Below are 15,452 nucleotides of genomic sequence, written 5' to 3' on the forward strand. Positions count from 1 at the left end.
TGTGCAACAGTTTCTGGTTCACACAGATACTTGTAAGGAAGTATTAGCTGTGGACTGTTGTCCATTTTCTTATCCCACAAGAACAGTATGGTTTAAAAAAAAACTAACTAGCTTTTAACATGTTTTTGAGGGGATTAAGAAGGGGGTAGGTTAGTGGTGGGTGAGCATGACATGGAAGTTGGGTGTTTTTTTTCCTCCCCATCATGTGGGTTCTGAGGGTTGGACTCAGGTTGCCAGTCTTGGTGGCAAGTGTCCTTCCTCAAGGGCACTAACTGGCCCTTTGGGGAGCCCCTAACTGGCCTTTTCCAGGTCTCTCTGCAGCTTTTCATTGTAAACGCTAATGAAAATAAATCACGAAATTACCAATGGAGATTGAAATGATGACTTACATAGCACCTCCTTAGAAATGTCATAAAACACAGGCATGACCGAAGACAGAAAGAGATGCATAATCACTTATTTCTGGCAAAGAAGGTGAGCCAGATGTGTGGAATATATGTAAAATAATCCCGGCCATGATTTTAGCAGCTGGGGTTATTTTACATATTTCCAGTTGAAGAAAACCTGGAGATTTATTTTTCTTTGGTATCGGTTTCTTGACTGAATTTCCCAACAATAGAGAGAGTATTATTAAAATGTGCTTTTTCTAGAAAGGCAGAGAAGACTCCAAACGAGAAATTACGTATTACAATTTATTGAGGGGAAAAGGGGAGGACAGAGGGCCGTCAGAAACTTTTCCCCCTCAGAAGGAAGTAATGAAAGGAGAAATAATGATTTAGACTGTGGGGCTCACATCCTGGTTCTGCCACTTGCCAAGTGGCCTTGGGCAAATCACTTTTCTTGGCAGCTCAGCTTCCTCCCTTAGAAAATTGGTATGGTGGTGGTACCTCCCTCACAGAGACAACCTAAGTTGAGGTGTTTAGCCCAGCACCCGGAACGCACTCATTATTTGACAATGTTACCTCATAAGTCTTTGCCGTTATGTCAGCTGATGTCTGAGATGTGGGACGCATTACACAGGTTGGTGGTCTCGATTGCTCTCCTGACACTGGTCATTTTTGGAAAACCCATAGTTCTATCCCATTTCTGGATAAACAGTGGCTGCGAGGAAGAAGGAAATTACTTTGCTTAAGAATTCATATTTTGCAGATGTGTCCTGACGACATACTGCCCACTGAAACCAGTCCCCCCTCCCCCCCATTTAAAACGACTCTGCTGGCATCGCACGCCTCCCTTGTCTGCTTCCGCTCTTCCATGAGGCAGCTCTCTAAAACTGTTTGACAAAAAACCCTGGAGATGGGGATGCCTCTAGGGAAGCACAGAGTGTTGAAGCAAGGTTCTCTCCATTGCCTATAACTGCCTTTACCACACGTGCGCACGCACGCACGCACACACACATGCACAAATGTGCATTCACACCCGCATGTTGTGGGACCCTACAGCTTACCACCTAGAGTTCACTGTGAATGCTCGTTACATAGAAGACTTTTCCTCTCTTCTGAGGCCCAAATTTGTTGTGAGCCTTGTGCTGATGTGAGAGGAACATCCCTCACCTATGTGTGGTCCCTCGTGTGTACACAAGCCTCCGAAAGAGAAGTCTGGCAGTTTCTCCTAGCCTTGACTCAAGGAAACCCTGTTTCAGATATCAAAAAAAAAAAAAAAAAAAAAAAAAAAAGGCAGCCCACACTGAGGGAACTGAGGATAGGACAGCATGAGAAGTGAAAATGCTCTGGCCAGGACACTGGGGAGGCCCTCTCGGAACTCCCAACTCTTCACAGGTCCATTTCGGGCGGTGCACCCCTTCTCAGTGCCTTCAGGGGCAGCAGCCCTGTGCAACGCCCACATTCCATTCTCTCCATGCCAGAGTGTATCTTGATTCCTATCAGTCCCGCTGCTTCCCAAAGGGGCAGTTGTGAAGGGTGGGAGGGAAGCATAACAATAAATCCTCACATTCATGCTAGGTGATAATTAAAAGCATTCTCCGCAGCAGTTTGCTCTCAGATGCCAGAAGGGAGGCAGCTGGGCCAGCAGAAAGGCCTGGACTTGGGCCTCAGCTCTGTCTGCAGCAAGGTGGGTTTCAGGGGCTAGGCCTGTCTCTTTCTCTTTGTCTCTCTATGTCTCTGCGTCTCTCTCTCTCTCTCTCTCTCTCTCTCTCTCTCTCTCTCTGTGTGTCTCTGTCTTTCAACATAGGAGTAATGATTGTACCTGTGTCTAGAGATCAAAGGAGAGAAACTTCAGTTGACTTTATCAGCTATGCTTAAAACCTCAGAGTTAGAGACACCTGAGGATGCCTGCCTCCTGGCCCTTTCAGTTATCCTGACTCCCTGAGTAACGTCTTCCTTCCTGAGTGATAGCAGGAGCTGGACCTCTTGAAAGCCAAACCGCTTTGGTGCCTTGAAGAACTTCAGGCCAAGGAACATAAAAAGGTCCTTAAGGAGGGTCTCTAAATGAGGGAGCTGGCCCATTCTAGCCCTGTCCTGTTTTACACCACAAGCTGTCAGCTGTCTCTTCTCTACCCTTTCTGAATGTTTTGGGTGGCGCCTCTGACAGCAGCTCCAGACAGATGAGTTATGGCCACTCTGAAAAGCACTTACATTTCTCCTCTCTCTACCCCTTGGGAGCTCAGATGAGGATAAAGTCAGCAGACAACATTTTTAAACACTAGGCCAAAGGGCATTCTGCAAAGCTGTATCTCTAAGATGAAGAGGATACAGAGCCACATCACAAGGCACCTTGGATTTCCCAATGCAAAGGCACCGGGGCCATTTCTAACAGACATGCATGCAAACTTCTGTTATGAGATCTCCTTTTGTGTGTGTGTATCAAGTCTTGGATTTGAGTTCGAATCCTAGAGACCAGGATTCAACATCCTGCTGTTTTGAGCGACCTAGTCCATCTCTCTCAACTAATTTACATTTTCGCACACAAAAGTTCCAAGAAAACTACAGTGAACTTGTGTGCTCATCTCCTAGGCTGCTGGCCTCCTGCCTCACCTGTTTTATCTTTCTTGCTTACTATTTATTTGTTAGCCATCTATTTTTAAATATCAATAAGTTGCTATTGTCTTTGTGGCTTTGTTTGATGGTAAGTTGTAGAGGTCATGATCCTCCATCCCCTGAGATTTTCATTTGTCTCCCAAGGCCAACAGTTTCTCTTATATAGCCATAATTCATTTATTCTTTCACCCAGGGAATTAGCATTGATACAATACTGTAATCTAACATACAGGCAATATTTAAGCTTTGCCAGGTGTCCCAGTAATGCCCCTGAGGCAGGTTTTTCCAGAGTTCAGTCCAGGATTAGACATTGTGTTTAGTTGAAATGTCATTGTATATTAAGATCTTTTAGTCACTGATTTCACAAATATTTTTCTTCATAAATCAACTTTCTGATAAATCACATTTTTTTTTCCTCCTGTCCTTGATGCTTGCAGAGCCAAAGAGCTAGTGGTGCAGGCATGAAGAAGGAGCTGCTGATGTAGGTCAGGGTCCACATCAACTAAATGTGAAAGGACTGGCTCCCAGACCTGGGATTTCCATTTCCTTGTGAGCCGAGTTCCACAAGTCCAAGTGGAGCCGAGTTCCAGAGTCCCCTCGCTTTTCAGTTAAGCGGGTTATCACGTGGCTCTCTCACTGTCCAAAATAAGCCCTGGAATATGCCCAGCTTTTATATATTTTTCTCTGTGGCTTACTTAAGTCTCCCAGGAAGAGTAACTGATAATGGATATACCATTTTTTCACCTTTCCCAGCTCTCTTCCAAGGCAGTTGTCCGAATGCACATGTCTGCGGGTAATTTCCCTCACCTCAGCAGTCAGGGTTCCAACCGACCCGATGTCAGACTAAACAGCTGTGTTTCTTCTCCATTAGCCAGTGTTTCCTGAAACAAACATCAGACGGTCAAAAACCTAGATGATGACCGTGCACAATACGGATTTACTGAGAATGCAACTCTGGCATCCTCCTGCCACCTCACACACCATGGTGCTAGCAGGGAAACAAAGCTCAGACCAACGCAGCTGTTAAGTGCAGTTTGGAAAATTCGCAGCAAGAGGATCGAAATACATTTGGGGACAAGGGACATTTCATGTAAACATCCTGGCTTATTTTAAATGAACATGAAATATTTTAAAAATGTGCTTCAGGTTTCTTTAAATAGTCCCGCTTTGGTTTTCTTTTGGTAGTGTTAGCTTAAGGATGGTGTGTGTGTGTGTGTGTGTGTCTGTTTGCCCTAAATAAGTGAATCCTTATTAGTTAAGAGCTCTTCTCGGGGCCGGAAAGATGGTTCAGCAGAGAAGAACTCTGGATGTGTTGGCATTAGAGTTCAGATCTCCAGCACCCATGTAAAACCCGGGGCATGGCCAAACCTGCCTGTGACCCCGGCGCTACAGCGGTTCACTGGGGCTCACGGTCTAGCTCCAGGTTCAGAGTAAAATCCAGTCTCAATGGAATGTCATGGTACCTGATGTCACCCTCTGGCTTCTCCGCATTGCATGGCTAGGCAAACCCTCACACACAAGTCCTTTGCACTGAGCTGAGAGGCACGATTACAGGTCATCCTTCAGGGGTGTCCTCCTAAACAGAAAGCAATGGAAAGAAAGCAGTTCTCCTGGAGGAGAGAGGTTCAGGGGCTCCCGTAATCGCCTGGATAGTGCTAACAGCTGAAGCCGGGAGGGAGAGTGCTTCTTCCTTCTCAGACACTGGGACATTCTAGCTATTTTTTCTCTAGCTACATCTAAGAATTTTGATGCCTGTCCCCACAGGCACAGCAGAGAAGCCCTACATAGTCCGAATGGTTTGGTTGCCAAAGGGGATAGTTTTTGAACTGACCTTTCCTCAGGGTGAGCCTCCTCACCCTGATTCCAGACAGTCTCTACATGGTGACCCTATAAGATGATACCTGTGTTCACTCAGAACAGTCCCAGTTAATGTGCCGTCCTGTTATGACTCAAATGACCCCCCCCACCTCAATTTCAAAAGGACCCTGATTGGGTAATAACTTACAGGACCATTCCAAGACTCTGGGAAATTGTAAGTATTTTCTCCCCACACAAAAGTCAGTGGAGCTGTTTGAGTGATTTGTGCTGATGCATACCAGGCTTTATCCTGGTGATTAACTTAACCCCCCCCCCCCACTTCTGCTCCACCTGCTGCTAGGGGAGATTAATCCCCCTCTAAATCTTGCATTCCAAAGGTGCTGATTACCCCACCTTTTATGGCTTCTGCTTCACTTTTCTTGGGTGTTACTGAGACTTGAGGCAGGCTGAGTATGTGACTCCCGAGCAAACGGGCAAACGCTGGATAGCAATTCATCCCTCTCTCCTCCAGCTAAGAGACCCTGGAGATGGCAGTTTCCTCATTACCTACAAAAGCGGCCTGGTCTTCTAGCAGGTCACTGGGCTGCCAGCAGATGGTCTTGGGTGAGGCAGTTGCCTCTGATCCTTTCTTTGTTAATCTGAAAGACTAAGTATTTTGAGAATCTCAAAACTCAGGAGATTATAAATAGCCCAAGATATTTCTTTCTCGTCTAAAATGGCAGCACAGACACTATGGTTGCTTAACAGATAGCGTGTGGTTCCTGGGCCAGGCTGTGCAGCTGATGGTTTTTTCCAGTACTCTATTTATAGAGCTAGGTCAGAAATGTCACTTCCGTTGGAACTTGACCTACAGACGATTGTCAATCTTAGAGACCCAAGGAAGTAGAGTGTACACTAAATACAGCTGGTTCACAGGTTCAGTTAGTGAACCACAAGCCCCCAAGGGAATTAATTTCGCTGGAGAATAAATGTCTGAGCCTTCCTAATCTCTTTATTTGAGACTTTTGCCCTGTGGCCTCATGGAACTTGTAGGTCACCTTGTATCTTTGTTCTAAAAACTACTGTCCCAGCTAGTGTCCCATTCCTCTTCTTCAAGTATGGCTGTCGAAGTTGTCTTTCTGCAGAATGACAACTGACACCAACAAGAGGCAGCATAGACTTGGAAAACTGAGGGGAAACGATCTGCATATTTCCCCCCACTTCGCCTTCCTACTGGGGTAACCAAGATTCTTCAGTCACACCCCTAGATCAAAAGGAAGACCCAATGGAAAAGTATTGCCCAAAGCTCAGTGGCTCCCTGGCCTGGTCCGAAACAGGAGTAATGGAGTCGAATGGATGGTGATCCCTAGCAGACTCAGGAGTTTAAACTTTGTTGGTTTGAAGTTGTGTTTGCTAGAAGTTGGTCCTCATAGGTTGTTGTAGGTAGAACGGAGTAAGGAAAACCCCTGGTCTGGGGAGAAAACTGTTATCAGAAAAGGGACTGTTTTCATGTGTAAATGAAGTAAATGGCTGCTGAGCAGGACCTGGTAATTCAAAGACAGTATGAAAGTACTGTGTGCTCAAACTTCCTAGAAAACACCCTGGATAAGAAACCAGTTTGTTGTTATTGTCAGAATACCATAGACTCCGTATTTTTGTTTGTTTGGTTGTAAGTTACGGCAGGAACGTTTGAAGCCACTTTGAAAAAACTCCTTCTGACCATGGGTGAAGGTCCTGAGGCCTGGGAAGGTGACCTGACTGCTGGGTGCTGAAGCTTACTCCTTTGTTATAGACCACCTTCTCCCACATCTTCTCACTGAAAACCTGCAGCTAAACCAGAAATAGAACCACAGGGCCAGCCCATCAAGCATGATACAGACGTTCCCATGGTAACCCACCACCCTTCCCTGCACTTATTTCAGTCCTGAAAGCATTCATAAGTATTGTTTTTAATTTCTTTCTTCTTGTCTCAGTAAGTTACCTTTTGTCCAACAGGACAAGAAAGACCAAGTATCCAAAATATTCAATGAACTTTTCCTTTCTTTCTGTTCCTACTCTGGAAGTCACTGCCTTGTTAGTTTGGTTTGGGGGAGGGGCGTTGTTTATTTGTTGTGGGGTGTGTGTTTTTTTTCCACTTATTTTTAAACATGCAAAAGTCCATTCTTTTAAAGTTGAGCCTTCTCTCACAGGGCAAACATGTTTGTATCATTCACTAGCAATTCAGTCTGACCTCTCAGAAACGTGTAGCAGAGAAGTCGTAAATTCAAATGTTTTCAGGAAAAAAAAAAAACACAACTTTTTTTTTTTTTTATCATTACAGTACCCCCTACCTCCCAGGCCCCTTCAAAATACTGACACAGAGTGGTACCAGCTGCCCATCACTTTCTGGAAGCCAGGCTCCCTAACAACTCGCCTATCCTCCTCCAGCCTGAAATCACGAGGGCTACACCCTGTGTTACAGAGCAGGGAGACCGTATGAGAAATACGTCTTCATATTCCGTTTGCTCCCACCAGAGGTTGGGGACTGGCTCCAAAAGATAGCAGTTCTGGGAGAAGTTTCAGAACCCACACCCTGTTCCTCACCCCTTCATTCCTGAGCTCTGCTATCTGGAATAATGATTAGAAGGAAAAACAGAGAGAGCGCCGATTAAACTTCTCTTCCTCAACTTTCATCTTCTGTGTTTGATCATCATTGTTCCTGCCATTTAGCTGTATCAAGTATCTCCATCTAGGGTCACCAAGAACCTTTGGTTGCCTGGGGGCAAGAATTATTATTCAAATTTTACAGATGGATAAGCAATCATAGAAGGAGAACAGCAGGCTTTGACTCACCTAACCAAGTCTCTGAGAGCCTTGATTTGGTGGGAATGAATTAGGTGTTCTAGGGACCTTATTTAAATGCTTCTGCAGGCTCAACCGTGTGATGTTGAAAAGTCCCCAATAATGAAAATATTTTCAAATCCCAGTTCATTTATTTAACTTTTTTTTTTTATTTGTATTAGAATCCACCAAATTCCAGACAATGAAGTCATACAGCCTTGGCAGGGTCTAAATATCACAGTTGTTCAAAAATGGGAGGAAGGGAGCGTGCCCCAGTTTTCAGAACTTCCTCTTAAAATGAGCATAGAGAAGACCTGCTTACCAGTTTCCTGACCAATTAGGTCACTGGGCAGGAAATCACCTTTTGCAAAGAACCAGTACGCATATATTTCCTATTTTGGATTTCCCATAAATAGTATTAATGATCACTTATGCCAGCCCTTTCATGGAAATGCTAGAAACTGGAAAGACAGAAGAGACCACCAACTTCTCCGACAGAAAATGAGGCCATGAAGGTAGCCAGCAGCTTCCCATCAACATGTCTCAAGTGATTCCACCACCAGGGTCACCTCCAGTTCTCCCATGAAGTGAACTGTTTTTCTTCTCCTGACCGTAGTTTTAAGCCTCTAACCAGGGAGGGTCAGCTGTAGGCCACCTGACTTGTGTGAATCCAGCTGTTAGGCCAGTTGAGCAAGGTTAAGTAACTTGCCAAGCCAGGGCATGTGCTGTCTTTAAGGAGACCTATTGCCCTGGGTTATCACTGAACATCAGAACAAAGGAAGCTGAATGTGGAGCCTGAGTGACATGCAGAGTTTCAGATGGGTGATAAGATGGCTTGTCAGGGCTGTTCCTGAAATGGGCCTTTGGGCAATCCAGGCCCCTTCTCAGCCCCTGTCCACAGAATAACAGGATGCTTGATCTTCAAGATATCATGAGCCCAGAGAAGTGTAATCGAAGTAGAGGTTAACAGCCTAGTTTTGAACCCTTGCTCTGCCATTAGCCAATCATGTGACTTTGAGGAAGTGACTTAGCTCTCGTAGCTTAAGTCTGTCAATAGAACTGATCATGTTGCCTACCTCATAGGCTATTGTAGGCATCAAGAAAAGGTGCACTGAAATATGAAATTCAAGCACCGTGAGCCCCTCTATTTGAGGGCTTGCTTAGTGCCTAACTTATAGTGCCTCTGACAGCACCGTCTTCATCATCATTAACTTTCAAGACTTTGCTGGGGTTGCTCTTAACACTGGCCTGATGCTTATAAGTGCTTCCGGAACATGTCTCCTCAAGGTCATTTGTTCAGAGTTTTCCCTGGAAGCTTTTCTTTGTCACTCGCCCTTGTGGACCTTGATTAGGACCCAAGTTTACCTGACCAAAAAACAGGCAGATCTCTACAACCAATCCATCCCATTCTTGTTGGCCTACTGCTATAAAATTTTTGTTTGCTTTATTTGCTTTTAATCATTTGCTTATTTATTTACTTTTAAAAATAGTTGCTCCTGCCCTGAATGTGGCTCTGATCTCTAAAAACATCCTTTGCCTTTCTTTAGAACTGATACACTCCTACAGTTTTTATCACCACCAAAAAAAAAAAAAAAAAAAAAAAAACAGCTTCAAGTTCTTAACCAATTAGTAACTCCTAATTATTCACATGTAGCCTTTTCTTGGCAAACTGTAAAGCTCAGCCTCACTTAATTCTCTCACTTAGGAGACATATAAACAGCTAGCGTCTACAGTTTGCTTGAAAAAACGCAAACCTATTAATTTTAGCTTAAGGTAGAATTAAGAATGTAAATATGCTGTTAAAACAAGTCTATAACATGGTTCAGCACTGAGTGGAAATAACTGATTAGTCATTTAATCAGTGTAAGCATCCTTGTGTTGAGTGATTCAGGCCTGCTGGCACAAACCAGACATGCCTCTGGCTCTTTTATAATGTGTGTTATGCAAAAATCACTCAAATAATATACCACAATAGAAAATGAAGGTAAATGAGAGAAATTTCAAAAGTATTATGGAACATTAAGTGAGAAAGACAATATTTCTATAAAGATAAGAGAAACTGGCATTGGAGAGGCACCTCTGGACACAGGGTAGATTTTAGGCATGAGGCCATACCATAAAGGCAGATAGAAGAATTTGATGGGCAGCCAGGCAGTGGTGACACATGCCTTCAATCCCAGCACTTGGAGATAGAGGCAGGAGGTTCTCTATAAATTCAAAGCCAGCCTAGTCTACAGAGCTAGTTTCAGAATAGCTAGGTCTACACAAAGAAACTGCCTTGAAAAAAAAAAAAAAAAAAAAAAAAAAAACCTTAATTATTTAACTATTAAGCCAAATTTTATATGTGGTGCTGTGGAATTGATCCCAGACTGTGTATATGCTAAGCAAGCATTTACCGCTAAGCTATAGCCTCAGCTCAAGTCATCACTTTTAAATCAGGAAAATTGATTCAAAACCTTTATTGTTGATTTCTCTTTTTAAAAAGCAAAAGAGGGGATAGAAAGACAATGGCAGTTAAGAACATTTACTGCTCTTATAGAGGGCCTGGGTTCAGTTCCCAGTACCCACTTGGTGACTCACAACTGTTCATAACTCCAGTTACAGGGGACCTGACACCCTCTTCTGGCCCAGTGGGCACCATGCACACATAGGGTGCACATGCAGACAAAACACTCATACACCTAAAAAGAATAACTAAAATATTGAATCATTAACAGAGGAGTGGGTAAAGAAAACATAGTATATATAGACACATGGAATTTTTTCAGCCATGAAGAAAAATAGTTGTATCATTTTCAGTAAAGTGGATGCAATTTGAGATATTCTCAGTAAAGTGGATGCAATTTAAGATATTCATATTAAGTCCCCCAAAGGCAAATATTGCATTTTTTCTCTTACTCATGGTAGATTTTATAGAGATCCATAAATCATATGGCATAAATATAGGAAGGAAACAGTAAAACATAGATGAGTGAATAAAGAGAAGAGAGAAAGACAAAGGTAAAGAGGTCTGCGAGAATATACATTATATACATTATATACTTGTAGGAAAATATCCTTATATAACCCAGTACCATGAACAAAGAGTTTACACCACTGGAGGAGGCGTGGACAGTGGAAGGGAGATTGAGAGGTTGTGCATCTGAAGAAAACCGGACTTGAGTTCATCTCTGAAGTAATAAAGACTGGGCCTCTTACTAATGAACATTAATTTCATAGCCACTCAACAGCTCTTCAGCATTTGGTATTAGATAGGGGGAAAACAAAACTGGTCATGCCTAATTCCCTGGGGTCTGCCCAAACTGAGAGGAGGGAGATGAAAGGCAGAAAGGGCGAAGAAGTGCTCTCCGTGGTAAAGTCAACAGAGAAGGCCAGGGGACTCTCTGGCAAGGAGGGGGGGAAGCTTTATCAACTGCTGACAAGGGGTCAAGGATGATGAGAACAGAAAAGCGAAAAGGTCACAATAAGCCATTCAGTGAGGGAGCTCAGAGAGGTGAAGTCAGAGGGAGAGGCAGGGGCAGGAGATAAAGACCACAGAATATATTGTTTAGGCATTAACATTTTATCCTCAGGCATGGGAGGGCTACTGAGGATTAAATCAGGGCGTTGAGGTAATCGGATTCCCACAGGCCGTGTTATTTATTTTCACCTTCATCTGTTCGTGTTTTGGATTGTATATACAGTGAACCAGGGTTACTCTAAATTTTACTCTTTTCTATGCTGTGCTAAATTCTTTAAATCTCCTTGCTGAAGCCCATGTTATTGATTTCCATTTAATTCATTCATTGGGTAACTCTGGGTTTCCAGAACCGTTATATTGTGAGGGGGGTAGAGCTTTGTCTGTACACTACAGGATGTTCAGCAACAACACTGGTCTCTACCTCCTGGGTGTCAGCAGTCCTCCCAGTAGACATTAGCCAACATCTCACTGCTGTGGCTTTTATATCCAAGAACTTAAGGCTGGATGGAGCTGGTACTCCTTAACGTTTGTTTGTCCTGGAAAAGATGACCAGTTACTAATTGACCATGGCGGGGTGGAGTGGGGGGGCACAATGAGATGGTGCCAGGAGGCGGCTACAAATGATGCCTCGTTCTGTTTCAGGTAATTTAGTGAACATCTATGTTTTCAGTCTCCTCACTGAAAAGAGATGGCATCTCGATGATGGGAAGACAAAGGGTCTCCCTCAAGCCAGTATCCTCACCATGGCCTGGAGTCAAAGAGGGCACAAGAAAGGAAACCTCAGGATGTGTCAGACATGATTAGAGGGAGCTAGATTCCTTGATGCAGTGCTTGGCAGCTCACCTCTAAACAGAAAGAAGCAGGTTGAAAGCAGGGATGGTTTTCTTCCTGGTTGTGTCAAAAGGGATCGGGGAAGCTTTGCAGATATGATAGCTGCCCCCATGCAATTTGGAGCAGTTAAGCTAGGAATTCAGATGAAGGCCAGTTCAGATCCTCCTTACAGGAAAGTCTTAGAAGGTAAAGGAATGCTCCTCTTGAAACAGAGCAAGCTAAAACAGACTGAATGTGAAAGGCTGAGCTCTTCCAGATTCTCCTTTGGATATGGATGTACATAGGAGGAGGGAGGGCAAAGGAATGTTATATGTATATGCCATGGAAATGGTGAGGAGAACTGAGTTAAGAAGGTTACCAGTCTAAACGAAGATCTCCTAGTTCAGCTAAGCATGGACCACTCATGATGCTGTGCCCTTCTGCCAGGGATGGGAGAGGTGTGGATCTTTATCTGTAGTAGCTTAGTTACACATCATGCCTCTTCTTGTTCATGTTTTGTTTGCTCATTGGTGGTCACTTTTGCTACGGCCTGAAGGACCCCGTGCTGGTTTTAGTTAAGTCTGCAGTCCCTTAATGCCAGCCTCCTCTAATTCATTCATTTTTGCGGTGATAGACTGAGTCTTGAGTACTCTCTGAGTATGAAATGATGCCTGAGCTTAGGTCAAATGCCATATAAGGAAGGCCTCTGAAAACTGGCTTTTCCTCTGTCTTCTTTCAGGCACTTCTGGACCCAGCTGTGTGGTAGCTGCACTAGGAAACTCATGGGGTCACTGTGTGAACACTCGGCTGATTCTCCAGTACCTCGATTCAGAGAGAAGGCAGGTGAGTGCGTGTGCCCACAGAATTCTTCATGCATGAAGGTCAGAGAGAAAGATGAACTAGAAATCAGAGCATCTGAAGGTGTTTGCCACCGTATCTGTCCCAGGCCAGTACTGACTGGCAAGGAGATCATAAAGAAACATTTCTTGTCCTAAAAACAACCAAAATGAACAAGGGGAGGGTGGGTGAAGTGGGGAGGAGCTAGGCACATACAGGAAAGCTGTGTAAGAGTGGGTCCTGCAGAGTCCACATTTCCTTAACATTCGTGAATGACTGGGGACCATACTTGGAGAGATTTTAAATCCTTCATCTCTAAATGATTATTTCATTACATATTTGTGAGCACAGCAAACAGCTGTCTTGCTTTTTCTTAGTGTGTGTGTGTGTGTGTGTGTGTGTGTGTGTGTGTGTGTGTGTTGAGAGCTTAAGATAGACAGCTTCTGCCAAGTGCATAAGCCCAGATTCTGGGTACTTTTATGTTGCCACATATGCTAGTGGCTAAATGATATCAGAGGGTCCTCTGAAAGGATGATAATGTCCTCAGAGCCCCCTGTTTAGATTTCTGGTCTCAAAGGTGAATCCCTCCATTTGGAAAGGAATACTTGTCTCCCTCTCCTTAATCTTCTCTCCAAACTCCAGAGAAAGTAACCCTATAGCATGATCTCTTTAAAAATCAGGAGGGTTAAATCTCCTGATACCTTACCTCAATTAATCTATTGAATTAGCATCTCTCACAAAAGCCAGCAAAGGGAAAGGATGAGGCATATACCCTGATGTTTTTGATGGGGCACAATTCAGATGCCAGATTTGCTGGCTAAATAGACAGTGAACCCAGGTTAATAAAGAAGGGGGTGGTACTAGTAGGAGCTAGGGGAGATAGAGCAGGATGGAGTTGCTTTTTCCAGAAGAAGATAAATTGACTCATTATAACAAAGAGGCAGGAATCATCTAATACAGACATGAGCATTCGCCTCTTCCAGACAACTTTACGGATGTCCTTGGTTACAGACCAGAGGATTCTTCTTGGTTTTCTTGGGCCTGTGTAAATAACATTCCAGCCTGGTCACTGGGTCAGCCTTGTTCTGAAAAGATAGAGCAGGTTAGTTCCATCCAAGGAAACATTCTTGTGTTTTCAGGTCCCAGCACATCTCTTACTGCAGAGACACCTTTTCACTGATGGTTCTAGTATCCTGGGTTCTGAGTCCAATACTTTTCTCGGTGGAATACATTAAAAAGATTTCTGGAGAACCTAATGATTGTTGGTGTGTCCCTTAGGTGGTGAATGTTGATAAATAAGCTTTTTAATTTTTTTTTAGCTCTCAGAGATAACACTGAAAATAGCAATGTTCTTTGTGAATCAGTGTGTGTGTGTGTCTCTCTCTGAAACCACCAGTGTGGGCAGAGTGAGGCAAGAAGGAACCCAGTTCAACATGACTTAGTTAGCTGGTGCTGGCTCGAACTACTAGAGTCTGACCCCAAGCAGTTTCTTTTAGACATATTTAAATTCAGTACAACTTTGGAAATAAGTTTCCTGGTAACAGTTATATCAGTCTTGTGTGCACAATAAAGCTTGAGGCATGACTATATCAAAACTCTTTTGCAAGGTATGTGTGACATCTTCCATAAATATGGATTCTTTTGCTTAAGAACCTAGGATTGGGTGTGTTCTTGGTCATAGAGATAGTGTAGAGGTCACCAGGCTATATATAAAGTACATGTGATGTCTCCCATAAGGATGGATTCTATTGATTAAGAAACAAAGCTGAAGATAAAGGTTTAAGGCGGAAGGGTCTGGGGATAAAACATTATGGGGGATTTGGGTGAGGCCTGGCCCTTCAGATAGCAAAGGTCACCAGGTTATTAACTATATATATATCCGCCTTCTGGTGTACAGAACAGGTATAAATCCCTTCCATTGAAGAGGCAAGCCTGTGTGTTTAACATTCCTGGTTTCCTTGGTGCTTATCTGTGAATACAGGGACCTTTGTGTTCCCAACATCAGTACTGACTCTTTCCCGTCAAGAACCCTAGGCCCTACTTCTTGAAAACCTACATAGTATCTCTGCCTTTGATTTGAGATGGCTTTTTTCCTGTAACATAGCAATTCTGTGATCTCTCACATACAGTATCATGGAATCCAAGCTTCCAGATTCTAGTTCTTCTACTGCTAGATAGAATTTATATATAAAGAAAGTAAAAAACTAATATTCTGGTCTCTTTATGATAACACGTTCATCCATGTCCATTTTCAGAGCCAACAGGAAGTGCCTGATAGAACAAATGCTATCTTTTTTTTTTTTAAATCTTTGGTGACTTGAGGATTTGTGTGGCTCTCAGCTGATAGGGTCAAACACAGGCCAGTGATCACAAGAAGCAACAGAACAAAGTGTGGACGGATCAGACAGTCTATAAACTCAGATCCCATTAGATGGGTCATTGGTATGAGCTACAAAGGAAAACGTGTTGCCCTGGTTCCTAACCGATCAGCAGCAGACTTGAATGCCTTCAAGTTTTGTTTTCACACAACAATGAACAATTAATAAAAACATGACCAGACTACCAACCCAGATGAGAGAACATGCATTTAATATCTCTTTCGAAGTAAGCTGTTAAATTTGTGGCCTCGGATAATGTTCAATGTAGAAAACATGTCTCAATCTGATGACCTTATCTTGCCTTAGCAAGATAGTGGACCTGGTGACTCACCCAGTCTTTCCTGTGGTCTTAGT

The 15,452-nt window shown here is 43.5% G+C and overlaps 1 protein-coding gene across 2 annotated transcripts in view; it reads left to right on the forward strand.

The window, feature by feature from the left end:
* Rad51b (RAD51 paralog B) overlaps nucleotides 1–15,452 on the forward strand; it is a 523,994-nt gene that overhangs the window by 450,394 nt on the left and 58,148 nt on the right. For both annotated transcript variants that reach the window (XM_060387770.1, XM_060387771.1), the window contains one exon: nucleotides 12,623–12,726. In XM_060387770.1, coding sequence (XP_060243753.1) covers nucleotides 12,623–12,726 — 104 coding nt within the window. The remainder of the gene's footprint in view (nucleotides 1–12,622; nucleotides 12,727–15,452) is intronic.

This window comes from Meriones unguiculatus, chromosome 7 (genome assembly GCF_030254825.1).
Source record: "Meriones unguiculatus strain TT.TT164.6M chromosome 7, Bangor_MerUng_6.1, whole genome shotgun sequence".
In the NCBI taxonomy this organism is placed as follows: Eukaryota; Metazoa; Chordata; class Mammalia; order Rodentia; family Muridae; genus Meriones; species Meriones unguiculatus.